The following is a 27,467-nucleotide window of genomic DNA, read 5'->3' on the forward strand; positions in this document are numbered from 1 at the left end:
AATAATTTAGGAGATCTTGTTTATCAAATATTCTAAAAAAAAAAAAAAAAAAAAGGCATCCCAGAAATGATCAGGATGCTGAAATCTTAAGAGGCTTTGAATAAATGACAGGGATTTTGGTGTTCTATTGAACGAGAGTAACAAATGATGATAAAACCGAATACTTGTGTGTGTACATATACATGAAAATTCACTCGCTCTTGAGTGATTCTGGATTGGCTGAGAGGCAACCAGCACCCTGGAGTGGTTCTAGTTAGCTATTCTCTCAGAAACTACATGAAAGCATGGGATTTTCTTTCATACTTTGTTTGCTGTGAAAGTCAGAGGAAGCAAGGATCCAAAAGGTAAAAGGTAATATAGGGGACGGATTCAAGCAAGCAGTGAAAAGAGTAAGAGCTTGAACAGAATCACTTTACATGGCTGTTCCCTCAAGGCAAACTCAGGAAACCAGTTTCATCCACAAACCCCCAACGCGCCCCTCCCAGACACCCGTGCCATCCCAGCCCACCACCTTCCCTGAATGTGCGGCCTATTTTCCCTGTCAAGGTGGCGTCCCAGATTCAAACTTCCAGCAGATGAGTAAAACAGTGAGGCAGAGATTGCATCAAGGAGGAGGATGAAGAGAATGCGGATGTCACTGGGGTTCTCAAAGTCAGCCGACTTCTTCTTCACTAATACTGTAGAGTCATGTTCATTTCTCCTATTAAATACTGTCCTCCTTAATGACCTGTGGGGAAATAGAAAAAGAGGGACGGTGTTATTATTTTGACCCTAGAGCACTCTAACAAATTTTAAGCTCGTCACTTGAGGACTTTGCTTGCCTGCACAGATGCTTTTTCTCTGGCGTTGTTATTCCTGTGCGCATTTGTCTGTGTGCTTCTGTTTGCGTTATTAATTAACCAGCAGCGTAGGTGTCGAGCCAAAGGAGAATTCACCCGGGTACAATTTTGACTTCTCAGAGCAAATTAAATTACGAGCGTGGCACTCAATGAAACAGCTGCATGTAGCTGAAGGCGTGCAGAGCACATGGCCCCTTATTATGGAGCAACAGTTCCCCAATGCTGCACTGCACGCCTCGGTTCATTCAGCACAACGTCTTTTCACAGACAAGTGGATTTGTAAGTTTTGCGTGATTGCGCTTGAGGTTTCCATGCGGTAAAATGTCATCAGTTTGCCCTGCTCTGTTGCTGCGCATTGATTTATGCAGTGTGTCATAACAATAAAGTGTTGTTTTTTTTGTGTGTGTGTACATACACATAAAGGAGTCAGTGCCTTAGCTGCCATATGCTGACTATTAAATTATTTCCAGGCTCCACTTTATTAAACTCAGAAATGTCATGAGTGCTCCACTAAGGCATCGACTCTTCAATAATCTCTAAATTGAATCATCTTGATGGGCACAAGCTTACACAGGCTTGCACTCAGGTCAAGTCAACGCATGACTTTCCCTCTAACAGTTCACATAGCACAAATATATTTCTCCTTTAGGATTCTCTTCAACATGTAAAAATCCAATTAGCCACCCTTTTTTCTGTCACTCTTATCACTCCCAGTCCCACTTGCACTGAATGTATTAAAAATTTAAGCGCTCTCTTTTGGGTGTGAGTGATGAGGGGGTGTTTGTGATATATTGGAAACCCTGCAGCATCAACATAAAGCTCTTAAATAATTCATGGGTATTTTCTAGTGAAGAGACAACATGAACTGTAGCACTTATGCCTGTAGGGCTGTGATGTTTTGATAAAACTTGCATTGCCGTAAATGTTTTGACCTGGTGTGGATGCTTGGATGTATCCAAAGGTCTGAAAGTTTTAATGGAAAATTAAAGTTTGACTGTTTGAAATTGACGGGTTTTTATATATATATATATATATATATATATATATATATATATATATATAGTTAATGGATACTGAGTAAAAAAAAATCTATTTTGAAACTGGTAATCTGGACCTTGGTAGTTGTTTGATGGTTTTCACATTGTAATTTTCCAGGTTGACCAAAGCTCTAGAGAGAAGTGCAATTGGTTAAAGTAAAAACAAACTCTTGTTTTTTTTTTTTTTTAGAAACAAATGTGATCTTATTTAATGTTGCTAAAATTTTAATAAATGTATTAATTCTCACAGCAAACTTTAGATTAAATTATGTTCTCATATTGTTCATATAAAATGCACAAACCCTGTAAATTCAAGACGAACAATTCAGAAATAAAAGCAATCCAAGCAATGGCAACCCTGTGTGTTTGTAGAACATGGATTACTGTTTGCCTTCATCAGCTGACATCTTCACTGGAAATTGCTTCCACTTTTTTGTTTTTCTAGCTGCTGTGTGTGACCTATTACCTACTGAGATGAGACAGTTTCTCCCCTGTGGGTTAATTAGGTATCAAAAAAATTCACCCCAAGAGCTACAATGGAACATGTACTACACTGGAAGCTATTGTTATCCTATCACCCACTACAGCCAAATGATCTGTGGTGCTTATGCCGTCCACTATGTACCCAAAGCATTTGCATTTATTACCACCAAATGTGCCCCCTGCTTCTGAACCAGCCTCCACAGTGTGATTGAAGAATGGTTAATAATTCAGTGAATTTGGAAGGAGCACAGCGAGGACTTTAGTCGCCTTCACAGCTGCATGGGGTCTGCCAGTGACAGATGGCTCAAACCGCATGGAGAATTCGGTGTCAGCATCCTCCTCTATAACGTTGGACACTGTGTCCAGCATTATAGTGGTGAGGCCACTTTTTCCTCTTTTTTTTCCTAGTCATTGGTTGAGGTGCTATGAAAAGGAATTCATAGATATTGAAAGACAAAAAAAAGTTCTTAATTGAAAGCCTCGACTTGTATTTTAAACAGTTACATGCTACATAGCTTGGTCTGTCTCCTGTCTGGAAGTGGTCTGTTGATTGACCATGTTGTCATAATACTATTCCTTTGTCCAGGACTTTGATTAAAAAGACTAACTTTGTAAGCAAGTAATAAATAGTTCCTAAACTAGTTTAAAATGCAGCCGGACACACTTACTAAACCAATAATAGAAATTGGAGTGCTTTATGAGGTAAGAGATAAATTGTTTCAATTCAAGGGATTGAAAGAGTCCCTTAAATTGAAAGGAATTGTTAAAAAATGGTCTAGTATATTAGACAAGTACATCTGACAAATGTCTGTCTAATTGCTTATTATTAATGATTCATAAAATTTAACCTCGCAATTAATAGCATAATTATTAATAATTTATAAATTATTAAGAGTAGTTTGATTATCTTGTGCACTTGATAAATAACTACTTTCTGCTGAATTATCTCCTTTGTTTAATTTTTGCTGGACTTTTCTGTGTTTTAAAAATGCAGTGTATTGTAAGATATAAATACATGTCTTTGACTGTAGATGGATGACAACATTTTGTTAATCATCTTTCATTATTTAGTTACAACCAAAACCCTTATGAAGCTCTGTAAGAAGACTAATTAATTTCCGGGCAATCTGTCATTTTGTCCAATCAGAGTTGCCAGAAAACTGGACGGACACAAAGGAGACCCTGCTGGAAGGGATGGTGTTCAATGTGAAGTACCTTGGTATGACTCTGGTGGGACAACCTAAAGGAGAGGAAATGGCTTCAGCTGCTATTCGAAGAATTGTTGCAACGGTGAGTTTCCGGCTGTTTGAATTTCAAAGATTAAAACTAATGACTGCATTGCTTTTTTTTTGTGTGTAACTCAAATTTCAATGAATTTTAAAGTAGGAAGGTTTTGGACCTGGGACTCTGGATTAAGCCATAGAACTGGGACACTAGTCAAATCAGGCAAAGCAGATGGTGGCTTTAGCAGTTTGGTATCGCAGGAATTTACAAGAACCAAAGGGACTTCTGTGTAACCTAATTTGAATATTAAAAGTCACACAAATGCAGTACTTTAATAATAAAGGTAGGGCAGTACATGAGGATTATAATGGACTTAAAAGAAAATAAAGGTAATGTTTAAATTTAAAATGTGTGCTGTTCATTGGGATGCTCAAAGGCAATTTCTTATCACTGTAGTTTGATAAAGAGTGAAAAGGGAATAATATCACTGTATAATTTTATGCTACGGGCTTAATTCTAGCATCTGTGGGGCAACAACACATGATAAAAAGCAGATGTAAAAGTTAAATAAAATGCAAAATCTCAGTGCATGAACATAATCACACTACCATGAAAGATTAGCTCACAGCCATGGTGGCTATGCCCACAGCACTCTCCAATCTTCTTTTGAGTGCTGTAGCACATCAGTGAGATTTAACTTGAACCACTATTGATATAGGCTTCATATGAAAATTGAGAAATTCCAACTATTCAGTTGAGTTCAAGATATAATTACAGCGCAATCCGTAACAAATGCTGCGCCAGTGGTATTTTGTCCCTGTTTTAAGGCTACTTAGGTATTCATTTGTCATGGGTATAAAATAAATCATAAGTATTATCTTAGTTGATGAATTCTATTTGTTTAAACAAGCCAAATAAAATATATGGATCCTATCAATAGGGAACCATGCATAATTATGTGCTACCCGGTGTTGGTGTATTGCAGAAGAGTTATTTTGCTGGAAGTTTTAACATTCACAATATTTTATTTGCCATCACGAGATTCATGAATAGAATTCAGTTTTTCTCAGGATTAATTTAAATTCTTTTATTTGAGGTCCAGAGGGTTGGATACAGATGGTCCATGCATTGCTTCTGGCCTTCAAGCCATATGATGTCCGTGTCTACTGTAGAGTATGCCCAGAAATAACATGCAAACAATGCCTAATATTGTGGTACCCTGCGTTTGTACTAGTTGGCCTCAAATGTGAATAAAAAATAATAATTCTTTTGAATGCTTCAGAAATGAACAGACCTCTGAAATAAAGAATGGAAGGAACATCAGATTCAGCACTTCTGATTCTACCAACAGAAAATGGCTTTAGATTCCCAACCATGCTTTCCTTTACCAGTTCAAAATGCTATCAGTTTTCAAAGAACTGCTTTCAAAATCACTAGCACTCTACTGAATTTAAGCCCATCAAAACATCTAAAGCTACCTGCACGTTTTATGCAAACAGGCATTTAAATTTTATTCATATTTTCACCTGCTAATTCCTTCATGACCATGCACACAACCCCGACCACAATATTCATTTCATATCACTTAGAATAAATTCCTATTTTGTCAAAGGTTTTTTTTTTTTTTTCTTCAGAACGAACAGCTCTGCTCAGGCAGTCTAATCACACCTCCTCTGCTTCTCAAGTAGAGCCTGCATCAAGCCTAATAGCAGGATTAAAATTCAGATAATTTTGCACCAAGACAAAAAAAAAAAGGAAAAGTCAGTTTTGTCTTTGTCCGTTCCCTTGGAAACCAGTCCACCTGAGCTGGAGAGCAGAAAACATTTGGGACTTTTCCATTTGCTCCACGCTTCATTCAGACGTGATGAGACAAGACAGTGGGACCAAACGTAGAGAAAGAGTCTGAACTTGGCATATCTCAGGCTGACAGATTGGTTTTTGCCTGGTGGCATGACACTTGTAACGTGGCAGCAGAAATTGTCCATGTTTCTACATGAGCGAGCTCCAGCAGCACAGTCAGCTAATGCAGCCCTTCCCTCATTTTAATTCTTTATATATATATAATGAACGTTATAAAGGCTTAAACAGAAGCTGCTGTTCATTGTATCATCTCAAGAGATTTTTGGTCCCTTTCAGCTTGCCATGACACTATTAATTGTCCTTGAGGAGACCTAGTTTCTGCTTGAGTAAAGATACCACTACACAAATCCCTCACATGGTTGATAGATGTAAAACCAGTTGATTAAAGATGTTATTTTCCTCTTTATTTCTTGTTTCTTTTTTTTTGTTGCTTTCTCATAGCTGTATTCCTCCTCAGTCCCTCCAGTGACTGTGCAGCTGTCACTGTTTAAGTGAGGCTCTAAACTGCTCTTGTTTGTGTTTTAATTGTGCGGTAAAGAGGTCGGTCACTGTCGGTGTCAACAGGCGCTCTCGGAGTCTACAAGCTCAGCACTACCACTGATTTTGCTGAAAGCCCAGATGGTGCAGAGCAGCAGGGGGAGTCAGTGGCTGCCAGCCCGACCTGGAGAGCTCACTCTGGGCTACACATTGCACCATTCCTCCCCCCATTCTGTCGTCTTTTATAAATTCCACTGCATGTTTCTGGGGCACAGCAAGTCGCTCGCCTTTGCTCAGAAGTAAAGGCAATTTGGTGTTTTTTCAGTGTTTATTCTCAAGTTTTGATCACTTTTGATTTCAGTCAGTCTGACAGAGTAGTTCTTTGTGTAACCGAAGTCAGGGTTTCCCATTCTGATCTTTGTGTGTGTTGTGTTCTCTGTCACACCCACAGGCCAGAGCCAGTGCCAAGAAGTTTCGGAAAGTAACCCTGACAGTGTCCCCAAAGGGCATTATCATCACAGACACAGAGACTGCAGATCTAATAGAGAATGTCTCTATATACAGGTACATTTCAGTCACAAAATAAACATGACAAAGCAGATGCTAACAAATATTTAAAGGACCTTAGAAATGTGTTCTCACTTTAAGTGTTTTCATCATCTGTCATTTTTCAACTGCAGACCTCCAAGTTTTATAGGATCTTGGCAATAAAAATAAGTACATATTTTTGTGAAGTGGAAAGATAATTAAATGTAATTTTTGAAATGTGACTTTTTGACTGAGATGGGAATCTCTATACATTGTGTATTATACCCTTAATGGACCAATGTGGTAGCACCACCATTCTGTGGGGATACATTTATTAAGTGGGGCAGGGAAACCTTTGGAAATTGATGTTGAAATGAGGTAAACTAAATACAAAGTAAATCTAAAAGAAAGAAAAAACTATCAGAAGTTGCGAAATACTTGAGACTGGCGCAGAGATTTGCCTTCCAGAGCTATGCTGGATTGATTTATGTGAAAGCGTATTCATATTTAGTTAAAACATTGACCTATATCTTATTAAAGATCTCTGACATTTTCCATCCAAGCTGACTGAGTTTGAACTATTTTTGCAAAGAACAATGGAGAAAAATGCTGATCTCTAGATGACAAAACCTGGCAAACATACTTAGAAAGACGTGGAAGATACAAGCGCATGCCACAGTTTTTAGACTTTCTTTTATAAAATTGTAAAACTACATATATTTTCTTCTACTTCAGAGTTACTACTATTTTCTGTTGAAATGTAAAAAAAACCCCACTGACTTTGCGTTTGTAATATGTGTGTAAATGAAAAGTGGTTCATGGGTTGAAGATTCTTCTGCAAGGCACTGCAACAGCTTTTTTGACTCATTACAGAAATGGTTCGCAAGGTTTGAATCATTTCAAATTCAAGTTCAGTATTTTCAAAAGGTATTTAGAATAACATTAAGTTGACCCAAGACCTGGACAAAGCAACATTTTAAAACAAGATTGACGCAAAATATATTTGGACTCTGTTTAGCTGAATTCTCACTGATTGGCGTTCTGCCTGTTTAGCTTGGCCTCAAGTCATTCTCAGCTAAAATCTTAAAGCCAGTTTGAGATGAAGACAGATGATGTGTGTGCATGTAAATGGATACAGTCAGTGTGTATGCGTACCGCTCTAAATCCTTTTCAGATTGACCTTATCAGGTGTGCCAGAACCTTGTCCAGGTGTTATGGCTTGGCTCCTTTTCTCCCTCTTTCCGATTTTCGTATATATCATAATGGTTCTGAACGCAAGTAAAGTGATAACATATTGCTTAATTTGAACATGACACATAGTCTTTGCGCACACTCTGAAACAAGGAAACAGGCCACACACAACGCCTTGGCCTACAGAGGATGGATTTATCCTCATTTATGAGACCCCACCCCCATCGCCCTGAAACCCCCCTTACTCCTCCGCCTTGTATCGTTATTTTTTGCACATAAACCGCTTGTGGGAAGACAGCCAGTGGAGGGTGAAAGGGGCGAGTGTAGAGATAAGAGAGGATCAAATCAAGACTGTTTATAGTGCATAGCAATTCGAAAGGAAAGACTTGGATACACAAGCTGTGTGTATCCAAGTTTAGTTTCTAGATAGTACTGTTCTATTTGTACCTGTGAGTATACAACTTAAACATTTGGTATATTTGTATTTGTTGTGTTAATTTTATATTTTCTCATCCTGTAATTTGAGTTGTTTCCCGTGGGGAGCAGCTTAGCAGTAGAGTAGAAAACAGACATCAATATGTTGTGCACTGCACTGGAAACAAGACCTACACCCAATACACCTCCATCCACTGCACACATCCCCACTTAGTATCCCTTAAATACATTTGTTAAATGTTGCAGCCTTTGTATTTGCTCTTGACAGCATATACTAATAGTACACTTTATCCTGGTTGAGCCTTATATCAAAACTAATCTTTCTCTGATATTAACCTTTATTTGTTGATTTGAAACACAAGAACTTTGTAGAGGACAAAGATATTTTCATGTCACAGTGGATCTTTATCTTTAGTCTGTTTGGTGCTATCTTTTAAATGAGTTTTATCGTTGCACATGCAGTGTTGCACATACAATCCGCTCAGTCAGAAAAATCTGATCTGCGCTCTGACGATCGCAGGGGAACCTCGGGAACCCCTGTGGACTGTAACAGAGGTAACCGGCTACTCAGTCAAGCATATGATGAAATGGGCACGAAACCATAAAATTGTGCTTATCGTCAGCAAGGATAAGGACAAGTGCACAACTGCATCATTAAACCTTGGTTAAAATAGCAACAATTATATTGTGAACAAGTGTTGTTTTTATAAATATTGGCGCTAACCTGCTGTGTAAAGTTCTGATATATACGTTTTAAAAATGGATAAATATGAATTACAAGAAATAATCTGCATCATTATTGTTGTGACAAGTGTCATACTGGGATGAAAATACCTGTTTTTTTAATGTTTGAAGTTAAATGGGTGTAAAAGAAAAGACACATTTTGCTCTGTGGAATGGAAGCAGTGATAAATATTACTAGAGCTTGCAAAAATTTGATCTCCTTTTCCAAGTGGAGATGTGGGAGTTTGATCAATGCAGCAGCTTGCTGGATCAGCTAAAGACTGCCTGGTTTGATTCTGACTATTGACCACTTTGTGAGGCTTTTATTTATTGTGAGAAGCCTGATCTATATCCAGATATTGAAAGCTAATACAGTTCTCAGTAGTCCTTCTTCAAATAAAAACATCCTTCATCTAAAAGCTGACACTGATCCTCCCAGTGAGAGGAACATTGTGAGGGTGTTTGCAGCCTCCATCTGGTTGTGTGTTAATCATTCATATTCCCATGAGAGCTCTCAGTGACCAACCAGCATATCAATCAGTGAAACAGGCGGGTCTCAGGAAAAAAAAAACTAAAACGCAACCCAGCTGAAATGCTGACTGACAGCCCACCTTTTAATGATGCACATTGCTCTGACTCACTGTCTGTCAGATATTTGCACTGGAGCTACAGAATATGACAGCGCTTAGGAACATTCTCAGAAAGAATTTTCTTCTTTGCTTTTGTTTCGTAGACTGTTGTCTTTTACAATTTTCTAAAAAGGTTTCCACACTGACTTGAAACTAAAAGAGAAGTAGTTAATTTCTGCATTCACAGCAGGTGTTTTGGGTGGATGTTTTTGGCTTTGATGTCTGATTTTCTATTGAGGCTTTGTTCTGTAAATATTTTAATATTTTCAATGTTATTCACTTTCTGCCTCACACACACCGGTGCTCTACCCTGAGAAAAGATCAAAGGCTTGCAGTCCAGAGGAGCCTGTCGGAGATATGATGCAGACTGACAGCTCAGCTTCTGTTGTTCAGACCCAGTGTGATGCTGTCAATAATGTTTTTAGATTGCTATTTCAACCTGAAGGACACTGATGCCTTTTATGTTGTCAGTTATTTATGATTTTTTTCAACCTTATGAAAAGATCCTAAATTTATATTTATTTAAGCTGTTTTTGATGATTGATTTGTCTGCTAGATAGGACTAGATGTTCCGTTAAGGATGAATATTTTGCATATTCACAAGTTATTAAACTTATGATGCTTGCCACACACAATGAAATCTGTGTTACACCTTCTAAGCTTTCATACCACTGGCCTAATAATAATGTTATTTACATCCAACTTACATAATGCAGAAAATTATGAGACTCATGTCAGCATACCGACTGCTTGATGTAGCTGTCTGATGGGCAGTCTTGCCTGTTCTGTGAATATAGCAGATAACTATTGTTTGACAACTTGTGATCTTTGAGTGACTGTGCTTACAGCTTTGAACTTGTATCCAAGATGCTTAAGTTTTTATGGAAAGACAAAATTATGTCTCTGTCTTGCTTTTCAGGGGCATACAAATATGCAAGTTTAAGCAAATATTATTTACATTCTAAATTGACCATGATAGTCAGATACTTAAGAGAAGGTTGAGTGACTAAGCTCGGACAACACTATGAAATATACTGATTTTGAATTGTTTGACAAAATATTTAGAGTCAAGCTCCACCTCCATCTCAAGAATACATTTGGATGATCAGAATAGACAGCTGACTGTTAAAAACTGTTTTGGAAAAGTGCATTTGAACAGGCTGCATTTGTTTTGCCATGCATCCCACTGCTGGAAATGGAATAGCATAATGTTTGACAAAATCACCATTTTTTCTTCATGCTTAGATCCAGGTAAAATACTATTTTAGATGCACCAACATGCATGGTAGGATAAGAAGCCATGCGACAGCAGCTTAAGAAATCAAGGCACAGGAACAGTAAATATGTTTTGTCGCCTGCACTCCAGTACAAGTGCTTCCCTTCTAAATTGTTGTGTTTTTAAAAGGAAAAATCTGCAGCAACCACTCAAATACTTTTTGATCTGAGCTCAGAGCAGTTAGCCTGACAGGCATGTATGTGCGCTGTTTACAGTATCAACCTGTTCAAGCCTGTTGATAATATCCACAGAGGAATAGAAAATGCCTGCCAACTCTACCAAAATAGGCACAAGGTTTGTGCTCACATTATAATAGAAGTATGAAAAAGTGCTTTCTGTATCATTGTAAGTTATTTTTCTAAACCATGACTAAATTAGAACATATTTTTGTGTTTGAACATCATTCTGGTAAAGCAGCATATTAAGAAAACATGTAACCTTCTTCCTATTTCTACCACCTTCTACTACGACACGTTATTTTCCTTATGTTATATAGTTTATATGTCCCTATAAAAAACTAAAGATTTCAATAAAAAAAGTTTAATTTTATTGTAGACACATCTTTAAGGTGTAAAGCATTCCCTTATTGCATGCCAATTAGTTGAACATACTTGTTTTTTGTTAGTGTATTATTGAATTAGCAATAAAATTTATCAACATGATTTATTCCGGTCTGATACAATTTGCCTGGCTTGACACACCACCTGTCATCTTACTTATAAATCTGAAAATGTATAAACAGATAGAAGCTAATTTTAATAGTTTCAAACAGGCAGTGGCAAGATGTAAAATTACATACATTTATATATATTTATAAATGAGTATGACATGGTTGGGGTAATTATATGCTAAAATAGGTCAAAAAAATATTCTTAAAATAACTTCCATCCATCATCCATCTATTTTCTGTACATCCTTGTCTCTAAGGGTGTCCCAGCGAATGTTTCGGGCGAGAGGTGGGGTTCACCCTGGACAGGTCGCCAGTCTGTCGCAGGGAAACACAGAGACAGACAGGACAAACAACCATGCATGCTCAAACCTAGGGAGAATTTAGAGAGACCAATTAACCTGACAGTCATGTTTTTGGACTGTGGGAGGAAGCCGGAGTACCCAGAGAGAACCCACGCATGCACAGGGAGAACATGCAAACTGCAGAAAGACCCCGGGCAGGGAATGAAAGCCAAGATCAAATGAGCTAAAAAATAGACTCAGTGTATTTATTTTATGACGGCTTGAAAGCTAAAACAACATCCTACCATAAACAATACTACTGACAGTTCACAAGTACTCATATTGGATACAGTATTCTTAATAATTTGATTGTTAATCATTTTTAGCAAGTAATTTCTTCCAAACAAAAACTAAATTTTAACCAACATGTACATTTTTGGCTTCTCTTAGTATTAAGGCTGGATTATTACATCATTCTGTTTTAACTGTTCATAGAACAATAAACTTATAATAAAATGTTGCACATGTTGCCTTGTTTGCCCCTTGGCTGCATTCCCCGATTGGGCGAACCAAAATAATACAAACTCCTAACCTAAGAGCAATTTAACTGAACACAGGTTAATGTTTAACTATTATAATAGTTACATTTCTGTTGAGCAGTTACTACTATCATGCTTATTTTTCAGCCTTAAATAGGTCAAACCTCTCAGTATTTTCTCTATGCATTTTTTACGCAATTACAGCCCAAATATAAGTTAGAGCGTGGGGAGAGCCGTGTGTCCTGGGCATTGCAATGTGGGTCATGCAGCAGTGTTGCAAGCCGGCAAACAAAATAAGAGGGAGTGATGCGAGCACTGCTGATTTCATGCTCATTATTTGATCTTAAAATTACTTCGTTTTTTTCTGCCCTCCCTCTCCTATTTGAAGTTTGACTGCAAATAAGTGTCAGCCATCCAGATATTCATCTTGCACATAGTTTACAAGTTACTATAATGATGGCATATAAGGAGCATCACTAGCTGTGGCTCATTTTCACAGCTGTTTAAAGGAGAAAGCTTGAAGCATGCTGCATGTCCTGAAATTACTCTTGCATAGAAACATTTGGTGACTCAAGATCAATGCTGCTTCTAATTAAAATCTGACACAGCAAATTTGGCGGTCATTTGTCTAAGTGAAACCACAGATGCTTCAGTATGAGGTTAAAGCAGTTGAATGAAATTTATTTTGATTCCTTTCCAATAATTTGTGACAATCAACTTAAATGTAAAGACTATGTTAGATTCCAAATAAAGTAAAACAGGTTAACATATTTGTTTTTTCCAGTGTGGAGTCAGTGACACCAGAGACCATTTTTGTTTGGCACTGAAATTTAGGGACAGTTAAACCAAAGTTTATATTCTTCATTTGAGAAACTTATTTTGTGGTTAATAAGATTAATAATATAGGTTGGACTATATTGTTTGTCATGCTAAGTTTTAATGCATTAATTTTCTCACACTACAACCTCATTCTATCTTTACTATTTTTATTTTATTTTATTCAATAATCTGTGTTCAAAAAGCATGTCATAAGCATTTTTATATGACATCTGACAGAGAAACTGCCGTTTTTATCCAACCCAGTAGAAATGGGTATTCAGTAGCTGGGATAGAAATGTAACTTGCATAAAAAGTATTTATATAATTCAAACTAATTTAAACTGCAATTTCTTGGTGGGAACAAATTTCAAATATTAAAGACAAATAATAATATGATTTTCAGTAACTCCACTTTTGCACAGTTAATTATTCAGTTGGCTATTTAAATGTCCTGACATTACTCATAAAATAATTTTAAAAGCACATGTGTATTGCTGTTGTTGGTTAACATTGACTGAAGAGTTCCTTTTGTATAGAAACCCCTTTTTATTACGGATCAGTTTGCTCATTCTTGTCTTAATCTGTGATTGATGTATATATTTGGGCTAATTATTTGTGAAAGACAGAAAATGTAAAGGTTAGGCCATGGATTCTTGAATCGTCTCTGGATTCTTGACTTTGGACTTGACTCAAGACTTTATGTGCAAAATATTGATACTAACGTAAGACTTGGTCTCTTCTCTGCCTCTATAGTAGATGCACAGCAGATTTGTAAACAAGCTAAATGTAATAGGATAATACTCAGTCTGGTCAGAAATGTAAGACATTTTAAACTTTAGAGGAAAGACATGATGAGATGGATGTCATTTCAATTTCTCACACCTTGTAAAGATAATATTTAAGCTCTCACCCAACTGATTAAAAACGTACTTTCAATATTTTAAAGCTCGTCTTAAAACCCATCTATTTTATTTGGCTTTCAACTCTAGCGGGATCTAGTTTTAAATTGTATGTTTTTGTTTTTAAACTGTAAGTTTTTATTTTATGCTTTTTTATTGTTATGTTGTATTTTGATGTACAGCACTTTGTATCAGCTGTGGTTGTTTTAAAGTGCTTTATAAATAAAGTTGGTATGGTATTATAAGAAAAATTAGGTGCAACAGAGAACTTGCTTTAATAATCAATTTTTCCTGTAATCTGAAATATAAAGAATCCCTTCACTGCTTTCTTTGTGTTCTCCTGCACCACTACCAACTGTTGGTCCTTATCAACAAAATAGTTGTAAACATTAGTCTCATTCTGGGATGGATCTGCAAAAAGCTTGAGCACCATGACAAAGTTTAAGTTTAATTTTAAGAGTGTCACTTAAACTGATTTATGAAAGTTTGTTTGCAATGTTTACATGTAAAACCCTGAATACTCTGTTATTAGATGGAAAGATTCCTCTCTGGACTAGCAAATCATTTCTGTTATAATACTGTACATATAGTATTTCTAGATTGCAGTAACATATTTTTCCTCTTTCATTTTCCTGTCCTGTCTTCCAGAATCTCATACTGCACCGCAGATAAAACTCAGGACAAGGTCTTCGCTTATGTTTCCCAAAGCCAGTTCAATGAGACTCTTGAGTGTCATGCATTCCTCTGCCAAAAAAGAAAAATTGTAAGTGTGCAAATCCCCCAACCACCTGTATATACCAACAGTAATGTAGATGGTTTTCACCAGCAGGCTACTGGATATTAATCTTGAGATTTAGTTCTGATGATGATGAAGACCCTCAAGAACTAAGAAACAAGACCCTGGTTGTTGTGTGGTGCCATCTTGTGGCAGTCCCATTAATGCCATTTTGAATTTTGATGAGCTTTTATAGTCAATATTGACTCATTCAAAGCATCTGTTATGTTACTTTTTTTTCCTTTGCAATAAAAATGTCACTATTGTGTTATAGATCGTTTTATTTATTTATTTTATTTTTTTGCATTTTTATGCTCTACTACCCAGCCTTATACAAACCCAAATTATGACCTCTTTCAAACTTTATCAAGTTAAAAATATGCTGCCTAATACATCTATGGGACATCTTCTGTGCCTCCTCACCACTTAAACTGACTTTCATATGCCTGATAACTCCAGACTTTGATGCCAGCTTCTTCCAAATCATTTGCCTCTGCTGCCAAATTATCTTCCAATTGGACAGTTCCATCTGGTTGTCAAATGTATTTGTAGTAGCATCTGTTACAGAAATATGTCATAACTTAACATACTAGGATTCTTGTCCTATGGCTGCTGTTATATTCTTTAAAACCACAACAAATGCATCTGTTTCTTTTCAATAGCCAAATATTGTTTTCTACTAATGTCAAAGAAAAGGAACACCCACCGTTTTTCATTGCTTTACTGCCTTTCTTTCTCTCCTCCAGGCTCAGGCTGTGACCTTAACAGTAGCTCAGGCATTTAAAGTGGCATTAGATCTTTGGGAAATTGCTCAGGAAGGTAAGTCAGTGTCAATCTGGAAATACAATAAATGCATCCTAATTTTTATGGTTAAACATTATTTAAATAACAACCAAAAAAAACCAACTACCCTGGTTGGTCTTTGGGGCATTTCAAATAAAATTCTGATAAAATTGTAGCTTTCCGTTTTAGGATTCTGAGAATAACCTTTCTTTGTGTAGACAAAAACAAGAAGGCAAGGAGCTGCTGCTCTTGTGCAGCCAATGATGGACAGATGGTAACGACAGAGATGCAGTGTGTTCCGGCAGGTGAGATAATTTTTTTCTATATGTCCCCTTCCATGTATTCCTGCACAACAAATTGGGCTCTGCAGTAACAGTCAGAGACAAGATACTATCAGCAAGACACGGCAGAAGGCTTAGGAGATTACTGTTGCAAGGACACATTACTTCTTATCATTTAATAAACTTTTATTGGAACTTTAACTTGGGTAAGCAATTCTTTATCCCACTGCACATTTGGATAACAAGTAACTAGTTTGCACAGGCATCTTCCTACTCTCTTTCCATTTGAGCCGAAGGATGTTGTAGTAAAAACAGATCCATGCATTTTCACATATTGGAAGATTTCTTGCTTCTTTGCAATGAGTTATACTTCCTTCACTGACCTTTACAGGTTATAATGCGGCTATTCTAATGAGGCCTGTTAATATGTAGTTGTCGACCTACACAAATTTAACTGTCACTCCTCACATTCAGAAAAACAAATCACCCTAATTATGAATAATGTTAGTCTTAAAGGCTAGCAGCAATCTCTGAGTTTGTACTGGCCTTGACATTTATAGGTCAAAATGTTCTTGGCTCCTCAGAGGGTCAAAACATCCTTACCACTTAATTGTTAATTTTTTAGCTCAAGCCTGAAATAGACAAATGTTAAATTAAATATTTTCCTCTTAAAAACGTAGGGGTTTAAAGCCTTAAAGTAAGTATATGTACAGGCTTGGTGAACATATGGACTGCTACCACACAGGGCCGTGTGAGCCCCTGTTTTCTGTCCATTTATTCCCTCGTCTGATTCTAACTGTCCTCTCTGTATCTCCGTCAGCCTCCCATTCACACCTGCAGTCCCCATCACATTCGTCAGTGCATAAGCCCACTGTGATGGAGGAAAAGCCCCGGAGGCCCTTCTTCTCTGCTTCTCTTAGCTCGCCATCGCCTCGCAGCAACCCCACCCGGAGACGTCCGATTAAACATGACTCATGGGTAGGTAACCACCTTAACTCCCCTAAAGGGGAGCAACAAGCGATGCCTGAAACTTTTTTTCACTGTCAGAACATAAGGGAACATGTTTTACTGTCATGATTAAATCCCAAAGACAAAAGTAGTTACTTATCCAAAACTTTTGTTTACATGTCTAACAATTTGAATAGGATTTTTGAGTCTGCATAGCAAAATCATACCCTCTGAAGCAAATATAGGTTTGGGCTTGGCATTGGCATTTAGATGTCATCTTTTTTGTATTCAAGTTTCTGACTTGAGAGAACTGCTGATTGGTTTAACTGAGCCAAAATTTCAATTATCCTAAGCACGGCTGTATATTTTACTGTAGGGAACGTATGCAGGAAATCAGTAAAAGTGGAGATTAAAGTAGAGAAAACAGCAATCTTGGCCTTAGGACGTAAAGGGGATTTAATTTCTTCATTCAGTTGCAGATGTTTAACACTAGATGTCACTGTGATTCTTAAAATATCTACGCTTCCTCTTGGAACATTTTTACCTAGTGTGGATAAATGTTAGTTTATTATTTATGTTACTTTTGTATGTTTACCCTTCTTCCACATCCGCCCCTTATTGTATTTTTAAATTGATGTGTGTGAATATTGATTTGGGTACAGAAATGGTGCCTAAATATATGAAACTAAAGGAATAACCAATTCTGGAGTTTGATTTCTGCAACCTTTGCTTACAAATAAATAGATGTGTCTTTTGAACAACAAATAGTCTGATAAAAAAGCATTTCAGCTTTTTGCTGGATTATGACTTGCAGGACTTTATGTTTGTATTGATCTACATTGTTGTGCCTCAACAGGATGTGGAGGATGGATTCGATGATGTTTTCTCAAGGTAACATTTCCTTTAGGACTGCAGATTTTGTGAGAATATTCACCAACCTGAACAAAGGATTTGAATTTTTAGGATGAACAAGATATTTAGACATTCCAACAAAACGTCCAACACCTAAATCTGTCATTTATGGGAAAGCATCAAAGAACACTGAAGAGTTAAAGCAAAAATCCTCAACATGGATCAAACATCTCTTCTGAAAGACTAAAAACTTGAATCACATTGAGATGTCAATTTATATCTGTTTAATGTTGCATGTTCCACATTTGATAAGATTAACGAGTTTGCCTATAAGACACATAGAAAGGTTTAATAAACATAATTAAGTAATATGAAAATGTATTTTAAAGCCAAGAATGATATTATTAATATGGGACAAACTACACTGGGCAAATGTTTTTATATGAAGTAATTCTTGATTAATCTAGTTTAGGTTGGTAAAATTTGGATCTTATCACCTGTTAGACTTGCTAGTGCTCACCACAGGTTAAAGAGTCTGAACATATCATTTTACTTTGACAGTGGTAAAATATTAATTGCATGAAAGCAGCAGCACAAACACTTAGAGTTTCCTAACGTTTTGTAGTTTCTAGCTTCTGCTGCATCTGATTATGCTCAAAAGTTATTTTAATTAACAGTATCCACACAGATCGAGAGTCAGTCCTGTGTAAAATACTTCTTGGCATAATATTCTGAAAGTCATTCAGGTGGAGCCTCTGTGCTTATAGCTGAGGCAAATGGATCCCACAATTAATGACTTTGGATTCTGTGCTTGTAGGTTTAATTAAACAATTCAGTTTGGGTTTGGGAGTTTTTAAATGAATGTTGACCTCATATAGCTGCTGGCTCAGCAGAGATTTACTCCTATAATTAAAACTTATTGAAATGTTATGAGTTATCTTTTAGATACAGTAATTTATGCTTCTTCTGAGTCTTGAATGCATTCCACGGTGGAATAAAAGCAACACATGTGCATGTTTACTGAGTATTATCTTTTCCTCTTTTTTATAAAATCACTTTTGATCACCTTAGTGATCAGTTACCTTTGGCTCAGATTGCTATGGTTTGTTTTGTCTCTATTTTGGCATGCAGCAACATGGAGGTAGAAGAAGCAGACACTGGTAAGGAATGATGTATTACTGGTGTTATCCTGTACTGGATACTTTGTGTGTATATTGACTATGTCTTTGTAATTATTCTCTCTGTGCATCAGTGAGCACAATAGCTAACAAAAATGATTCCTACATTATGGAAGTATTTTCAAGGTTTGGCTAAGAATAGAAAGAAAAAAAAACTGGAAAAAGACAGCTAAAACATACAGTATATGCACATAGTATGTAAATTATGGGCATAAAGATATAATGTGAAATGGAATCTTTATTCCATTTATAAAGAAACAAATGTCATGGAGAAAAAATAAATAATAAAAAATAGGAATATTAATTAAACAAAAAAATAAAACATATTTATATTCAGTTGAAAAGGGAGTTGGAAGGCGTCATTGCTTATTAAATCCTACTCCCAATTGACTCATCAGGCATATGAATTGTGTATTGCAGTCTACAATGTAGATTCCAAATATACCCAACGTTATAAATATCTACACATCGAATCAGTCGAGTTCTGCTAATGCCCTGATTATTTGACTCAGTTGTGTTTATGCAGAGAGACATCTAAAAGTTGCAGGATGTCAGTCCTCAGGGACTGGAGTTGAAGACACCTGGTCTAAAGTAAAATGTAAGAGTTTGGTTTTTAGATATGAATGTATTTAAAATAGCTTAATAAATTACAGTTTTAGAAAACAGATAAAACGGATGTTAGATAAATTGGACTTTTAAAAGAGAGATTCATAAAATCTCAAATCATTACTATATCAAATGATGCATTTAATGGCGTGCATCATCAAAAACCCCAAAATTGTTTCGTAATTAATGCTAGTTTTCAGCAAGAGAAATGTCCTCATCGCCTTTATTTGTTGGCCTTCTAAAAAAAAGAGAATACTATGAGAGTAAACTTTAAAGTTGAAAGAAAAGAGGAAACGTTTTACAACCGGGAGTTGTAGTTTTGATTACAGCTTCCTCCTATCACATGTTGATGTGCCCCTGGGCAAGGCACTTAACCGCAAGTGGCCTACCGATCTGCATATTGGTGTTTAAATGTGTGAGTTTGAGTGGCAAGGGGTGAATGTGTCTGCAGTGAAAAGCATTGTGAGTGGTCACTATGGATGGGAAAGAAGTATATAGGTTTAATCAGTTGAAAACTTTCCCATTATGACAATGGACAATGTGAGAGAAATTTAATATTTTCTGCCTGTCTGTCAGAGAAGCCTCTCACATTGAACTCTGCCCATTTACTGTCATTTCAATCATTCAAATGGACATCTTCTGTACGGCCTTTCTACATTTTATCTTCCTACTGCTCTCAGATTGTTATCCTTTGAGAATCCTCTGATCTTCTTTTCTGAATTAAAGTTTTATGTTTCTGACCTCTACAGCAACGTTTTGTCTTCTTTCTTTCCCGTCTTCTCTCTGACAGACTGGCCGAGCCCCACTCCGAACCCGTCTCTGACAATGCAGCTCTGAGTCCCTGGGAGGTCTCCGCAGAGAATTTGTTGCTGTTCGGCAACAATTATTTTCAATAGCACCAGCTGGCAATGGCTGCCTGTCATAGAAACTTAACAGAAAGCACACACTGGTGCCCAGGACAGACAGAAAACAAACAACATATTCTACATAGTCCCAGTCAGGGACGCAGTGATATTTTTGTGCAGCGAAGCCAAAATAAGCTGACATTATAAAGGATCTCCATCTTGCAGTCTGCTTGCTATAAGCATACATTGAGATTCTTACAAACTACCTAGTGAAATATGACTCACTCAGTGAACAGTAAAGAAATGTAAGTTAAGAAAGAACAAAATATCTACACCATGAAATTCTTATCACAGTAAAAGCTGCCTAAAAAGTCTATTTATCACAGTCCAGAAATGTGTTTAATTGGCTTGTGGAAATGGGAAAGCCCTTTAATTTTTTTTTGGCTGCCAACTTCTCTGAAAGGAATCCAATGCTTGAATCATTAGATACGGGCCTAATACTGAATAAATTACACTGTACAAGTGCCACCTAGATCATGTTTGTTTCTCACCATGCCAGATTCAAACCATCCATTGTTACTGTTCTGACTATATCAACAAATTGCATTAAGTCTTAAATGGAAATTTAAGTAAATGGCAAAGCAACCAGAAAGCTGGGAGCAAGTCAAATATTTAGGCAACTATGTCTTGAAGACAACTTGGGACTTTCTTGCAGAGCCAACAACAGTCCAGAAAGAGAAAATATTTGGCTGAGTGGACAAAAAAAGATATTCCTGATGTCTGAGGTCAGAGGAGAATTGGCGGACTGGTGTGAGGTAATAGAAAGGGGAAAAGTAGCTTAATTGTTATAACCAAAGTGTGTGGAATACAATCTCTGAATCCACAACATGGATTCAGATGTGTCCCAGAGCAGGTGGGACACAAGATGGAAAACCAGGAGTTCACTCCTGCTGTGAGTTGTAGCTTTAGTAAAGGCTCACCGAAATGAGATGAGAGTCTTGATTTGAGATGTGATGTTCAGATGGTAGGGTTAGAATTTGGTGTAACATTATGAAGCGTGGTTCCATCTTGCCTTGATAGCATTTGAGCAAAACCACAAACGCATTGAATAAAAAAAAAAACATACAAATATAATTTACCAAAATTGGTGTGTGAAATTGTGTCTTAAAAGTAATCACAAAATCAGGCTTATTAAAACATTAAAGCAATCTACTGACATTTATTTATTTATTTTTACTTTTTTTATGATGTCTTATGGTGTCCAACTTGTTTCTTTTTATGTTAAGAGAGACCTTAATATATTATATTAAGAGAGACTGACTGCTGGATTCATTATTAAACCCAGCAGTAGCTCCTCACTGGCAGGAACAGGTTGGCATTACAGAAGCATTACTTTCAGCTGTTTCACTGGTGTGTTTTCAATCCCTCACATTTATCATAATCTCATTTATTCAGCCGTTACTGTACATAAAGATGGTGTCGGTGTTAAAGAAAAGTGATCATGCTGGAGTATGATAACTGTAATTCCACCTCCTATGTCTGAGTATTTCCTATTTCCTAATGTTGTATTTTTCATTGTGGTGAGCATATTGTATTACTGTAAATGATGTAGAATCAGGCCTTTATGCAAATTTTTTTTAAGCTATTTATTATTCCTGAGATGTAAATGTGTAGTTTGTACAGATTTTAATGTGTGATACTTTTACAGCTGCAGGAAACAACTTTTACTCGGTCACATGCACGTCAGTAGTCACAGGTTAAACTGATGTATGCCTTTTCAAACCTTCTTCTGTAACTCTAGAAAACACAGTTTGTCCCAAGGATCTGTCCTCGTGAGTGGAAACGATTTGCCCGAAATCTCATTACAGATTTAGACTGAGCACTTTATTTTTATTCATTTCTTAGATGACGCTCATTGTAAGAAGGGCATTATTTTGTCCTCGAGTGTGACTGAAGAGGTCTCTTCTCTCTGTATTCATGGCACCCTGGCTGAGAATAATTGTGACGCAAGGGGGGTTTTCTTGTGTTGTTGTCATGACACCCGCTGCAGAATAATTGGATGGCTTATCAGGTTACGCCATGGAGCTTAATTGCATTGTTATATTCCTGACTGACAGAAATACAAGCTTGACTGCCTCTCGAAAGAAAACTGTGTATTTCAGATATCGAGGATGGCATCCTGAGTGTCGGTAGATGATTTTTCAACTGTGAAGTTCAAGGACACGCAATGTCAAAATGTACAATTTTATGTATTTATTTCTTGCTCAGACACCTGCCAGTGTTTACTGCATTTGGTCACTATTGGTTAGTCACTGGACTGATGTCTTAGTGTGCAAGAATTTATTGATATCAAAAGACCAGTTGATCTCAAAAGTGTACACACCCAGTTTAAAATCCATAGTTTTGTGATGCAAAATATGAAATTAAGATGGACAATTTAAACACCAAATACACAACTGAAAGAAAATATGTCTGATGAAAAAATAGTAGCAATATAGATGTAACCACTTGATTGCATAAGAACACAATTTTAATTTGATCGAATTTATATACAGTTTCAACATTTAGTCTTCATAGGACATCATCCTACCTTGATTGTATTGAATCTTATTAAACTTAACAAAAATTGAGAAGGGCAAGTTGGATGGACAATGGATGGATTGGGCAACCATGACATTACAGAAATTGATCATTTCTTCAAAGTTTATGAAAAGTCAAAACGCAAAAAAAAGACAAAAGCAACACTGAAGCACCTTCAGGACTTCTGGGTTAGTACAGGTTGGGTATCTATAAGTGACAATGGTCAGCTGTAATTGTTGCATGTATGATAAAGGAAGATAAAGGAAGCTTCTTCATCATGGAACGTCCATTGAGAGGTAAACATTTCATAAATACGTTGGGTGAATGTGCCTGATAAAATGAAGCCACAATTCCACAATTCCAAAATCTTTCAAATAAACGCAATACAAATAAACACAACACACTTCGGTGAAACATGGTGGTAGCAGCATCATGCTATGGGATCCTTTGGTATATTATGGTATGTCTAGGCAAAGTTTAGGGTTAGTTTTACTTTTAAGGATATGCAAACATATGCAAGTTATTTATGTATTTCCACCTTTAATTTGGATGTTTTGGAGCTAAATTGCACATGATATGTGTCATAACAAAGTAAAACATTTCATGGGCACATTTTTTTTCTACAATACAAAACTCTGGTATTTTAACAGTGGTGTGATAACTTTTGAGAGCAAAATATGACAAGTTTTGTCAGTGAGTCAGAACTAAGATCCAGCAAAGTAACGCAACGCATTCTGTGTTCTTATGCAACATATAAGAACACAGAATGTTCTTGTTCTGTGTTGAAATTGAGTGGTTGAAAATGAGTCCATAACGGACTCATTTTCAACCACTCAGTCCCTTTTTAACTGGGTTTGAGAGGAAAATAACATTCTGATATAACCAAATTTTGTAACACAACCAACATTAGATAATTTTGCAGGGACATTTAGAAACAAAGAAGCTATTGAATGGATTATGGATCTGTACTAATCTAATAAAGTGAATTTCACATTGCCAGTGAAGTTCATACAACACATCAATATAGGCACTCTTGCAGCATAGCGTGAATGCAAACGGTCCTTTGGCACAGCTCTGTTTCATGTGTAGGAGGAGGTGGGGAGTCTGGGGGACTTTGAGGTATATAATACTCCAAACTGAATCAGGAGTGCCCTGAATACAAATCAGCCCATGAGGATTTGAGTCTAGGAGACATTTGAAGGTTGTAATAATGAAACCCGTTTTCTTTCGTTTGAGCTAAGATTTTATTTCCCCGAATAAGTTTACAGGATTGTTTTATTTAAAATAAAAACAAATCAAAAAAAGGTGCTTACCCATTTTCAATCTATGCAACTAGAGTTGTTTTAAATGTTGTGATGTTACAATAAAAGCAGTTTGTGTATAGATTGCAAAAATATTGTGTAATCTGTGTAAAACGTGTACAGAATTTGGAAACCTATGCTTTGCTACATATTTATTCACAGTAAAGAACTTTGTACAAATATTCTTTTGTTTCGTACTTTATTAAAACAAGAAAAAATAGATATATTACAAAAAGGCCAAAGACATGTTTATGCTTTATCCTTCAGTACTGTATGTCTGGTAGTCATAAAAAAGAAATAGACTAATTTTTAGCCCTGAGCTGCTGAATGTGCAGACAAACAAGTCAATATCAAATGTTTAACAGTAAATGTTTATTTTTTTTCCTCCTAATAGCCTGGGCAAAAATGTCAATTCAGACCTGCACTTCAGCCCATGCTGTTTTGCTCTCAAATATTTTTTACAGCTCTGTGTGGGCAATCAAAAGCAAGCAGGTGCTGCTGATTGGCTTTCCGACTGAAAGTCAAATCGATAAGACATTTCATTCAGCTCTCTGCTGAATGAAAAGCAGCAGAGAGCTAGGTGTTATCTAATCAAATATTAGATAACACATAGCAGGTGCATGCATTGGTTTACAGAGAATCTATTTTGGTCAGCAAAAAAATAAAAAAAATACTCCCACTGGCTATGGTCTCATATAAAGAGAATATCTTTATATTTGTACTTTTTTATTACTGTAATACGAGTTTATCTTTGCTGCCATAGATTCCATTCAGTGATGGCTATTTATAGTGCCAGCAGCATAAAGTGGCACTTCAGCCTTGCAAAACTATATTGCTGAGATAAAATCCCCCTCTTAAATATTTAGCAAAATCCCTTTTTATTTGAGATGATTTATTCAGTGGTGGATACTCCACTTCAAGCACATTAAGAATAATTTGTTTTTAGCAAAAGCACAATTATTGACACTCATTTACCCAATACTGTATTTTTTTAGCCCTCTTTTGTTATCACTTCAGATAACATTTAGCAAGGCTGGAGCAAACAGGATATTCTTCTCTCGGTAAATTTACTCTCAGGTCAAGTTGTATTTTTGTAATTTGTCAGTGTGAGAATACATTATTGCAGTTAAACAAAAATTTACCTTTTTTTCTTACGAGAGGTGCCAATTAATGTGGTCAGCACTGCAAGCTTTGTTCTATGAAAGATAAGACTATCTTTCATTGGGCAGTAATTTCTTACCAGCATTCATTGTGACTATTCAAACAGCACTGATCATCAAGAGGTAAGAGTGAGGTAAGATCCTGATACCAGGAAACAAACATTTCTCCTGTTCAGATAGTAGCAGAGAGGCAAGGAAACTGGAGAAGAGGCAAACACAAAGGTCCCTCAGTAAACAAAGAAAACCTGTTAGAATATGAACAGAAGAGCTGATGATGATGATGATGAAAAACAGCTGCATACTGATCATCACATTTAAATTAGGGTTCAGACTACATGAGCATAATTGCCTGAGGAAAGAAATGCCAAAAAAAAAAAAAAAAAGCCAAAACATACTCATTAGAACATTTTGAGCTTTAAATATTGGCTCTAGTCTGCCAGGAGCTTTAAGGTGGAGTGAACTGAATAACAGCTGTGAAGACAGAGAAATGCAGGAATGAGCAATACATGCCTTCAGTTTGGAGCACATGTTTTCTTTAGAGTCTCACTCTAATCACATTAGGATGAGAGGAATACTCAGAACCAGATGAACATCATGTTTCTGATTTGTTTAGTACAACTCAAGTAATTTGGGTTCCAAAAACTTTTCGGAAACTCTTTCCCCTCGGATTCTAGCTCATACTTACAGCAGTTAAATGTTTTTTTTCTCTGTTTTTGCTCATTCTGAATGTTTCTGTAGTGATTGCTATGTCAGATGGCTATCAGAGGTATGCGGACATTTGGAAGTGTAATTTGCCAGATATAAATAAGCTCTTAGAAATTCATACGAAATGCTGTAGAAAAAGGAAATATACGCAGCCATATCAGAAAGTCAATTTCAAATGTAAGCTATGCATAGTTTCACTTCTTTCAGGGCTAAAACAGTCATTTCTAACACTCACTATAAATGCTTCCAAAATGTGGAAGTAAATGCTGAACAATCAGTTAATTTATAACATAGAATATGACTTGCCATCTACTTTAATATGCCAGGGCGGAGTATAATGGAGAATTAAAAGTACAAGCTGAACATCATAAAAAATAAATATGGCAGCTTCTTTCCAAAACCACTAACTGTTGAAGACCAAACCCTCTGTGGAGCGCTTGGCTCGCCTTCAAAGAAGGCTATCCAGCTTTAAGCTTAAAACACTTTCATATTTTCAGAGAAGCCCTCTTGAGACTTGCAGCAACCTTTCAATTATATTCTGTGCTGAATAAATAACTGCAGGGTTATTACTTCTAGTTGGAATCATTCAACAGTTTGCACTGAATGCGGTCTCTATTTCTTTTGATCAAAAACGATTTATATGAATATTCAAGCATCTCCTTACTTCAGATACTCTCAACCCACTTTGCACCTCTTTGACTTGACAACTGAGATACTACCTGCACGACACGAAAGCAGCATGCAGTTGCATATTTGTTAAAGTAAAAAACAAAACACTTTGTAACATGATGAATAAGCAATAATTGCTGACAAGTTATATTAAATAAATTCTTCCTAAATCGTTTCTGTCACAGTTTTGTTTTCCTAATTTGAAACCATTATTTGTCAGCATACATATCATGGAGAGAAAAATGCAAAATTACAACAAGATGGCATTTCTTCCTAAAAATACAAATATACCACAGCATTAATAATTATTCATTAACCTAAGAGTATTTTAGTCCTAACCAAAGTCTGGGATACCCTCTGTATCACCATCTGCAGATGAACAGCTCATTTAGTATTCATGAGCGTGTAATTGGTTGGATAATAGGCTATCCAACACATTTTGAAACGGCTAATTAAAGACTGATAAGGTGTTCCAAATGCCCTAATCAATTAATATTGTGCTGATAACGGTTGTACTATTTGACTCCGACAACCTATTGTTACTGACTTTTAGAGGTCAAATGCACTAAAGTGTTAACTACTGAGAACATTGTGTCAGACAAGTCAGTATTTACAAAATAAAGCTCTTCTTCATACATAGTCTTTACTAAAGAGCCTCCCAGTGAGGGGTTTTAGTATTAAAGGTGAGGAAATTCAGAGGTTATCTCCCATCTTTTACTACTGAAAAACCTAATTTAATAGTCTGAAAAATATGACTTTGTATTTCAGTTTGATTTCAGTTTTAAAGAGTATTGGTAAAAGTGTAAAACACATATCCCATTTGCTCACAGGTTTTCAGAAAAACACTGCGTGATCTGAAGAAAAGGGGACAATT

At 36.4% G+C, this 27,467-nt stretch overlaps 1 protein-coding gene across 3 annotated transcripts in view; it reads left to right on the forward strand.

The window, feature by feature from the left end:
- The window catches only part of LOC114159087 (low density lipoprotein receptor adapter protein 1), a 41,667-nt gene extending 17,426 nt beyond the window's left edge, over positions 1–24,241 (forward strand). The window contains exons 2-10 of one of the 3 annotated variants that reach the window (XM_028041170.1): positions 3,507–3,649; positions 6,372–6,484; positions 14,559–14,673; positions 15,432–15,504; positions 15,687–15,773; positions 16,570–16,727; positions 17,554–17,588; positions 18,681–18,709; positions 20,124–24,241. In XM_028041170.1, the coding sequence (XP_027896971.1) occupies positions 3,507–3,649; positions 6,372–6,484; positions 14,559–14,673; positions 15,432–15,504; positions 15,687–15,773; positions 16,570–16,727; positions 17,554–17,588; positions 18,681–18,709; positions 20,124–20,170 (800 nt within the window). In that variant the 3' untranslated portion in view covers positions 20,171–24,241. The other 2 variants (XM_028041169.1, XM_028041171.1) reach the window with 2 other exon arrangements.
- The last annotated feature ends 3,226 nt before the right edge of the window (positions 24,242–27,467 follow it).

This window comes from Xiphophorus couchianus, chromosome 15 (assembly GCF_001444195.1).
Source record: "Xiphophorus couchianus chromosome 15, X_couchianus-1.0, whole genome shotgun sequence".
NCBI classification, from domain to species: domain Eukaryota; kingdom Metazoa; phylum Chordata; class Actinopteri; order Cyprinodontiformes; family Poeciliidae; genus Xiphophorus; species Xiphophorus couchianus.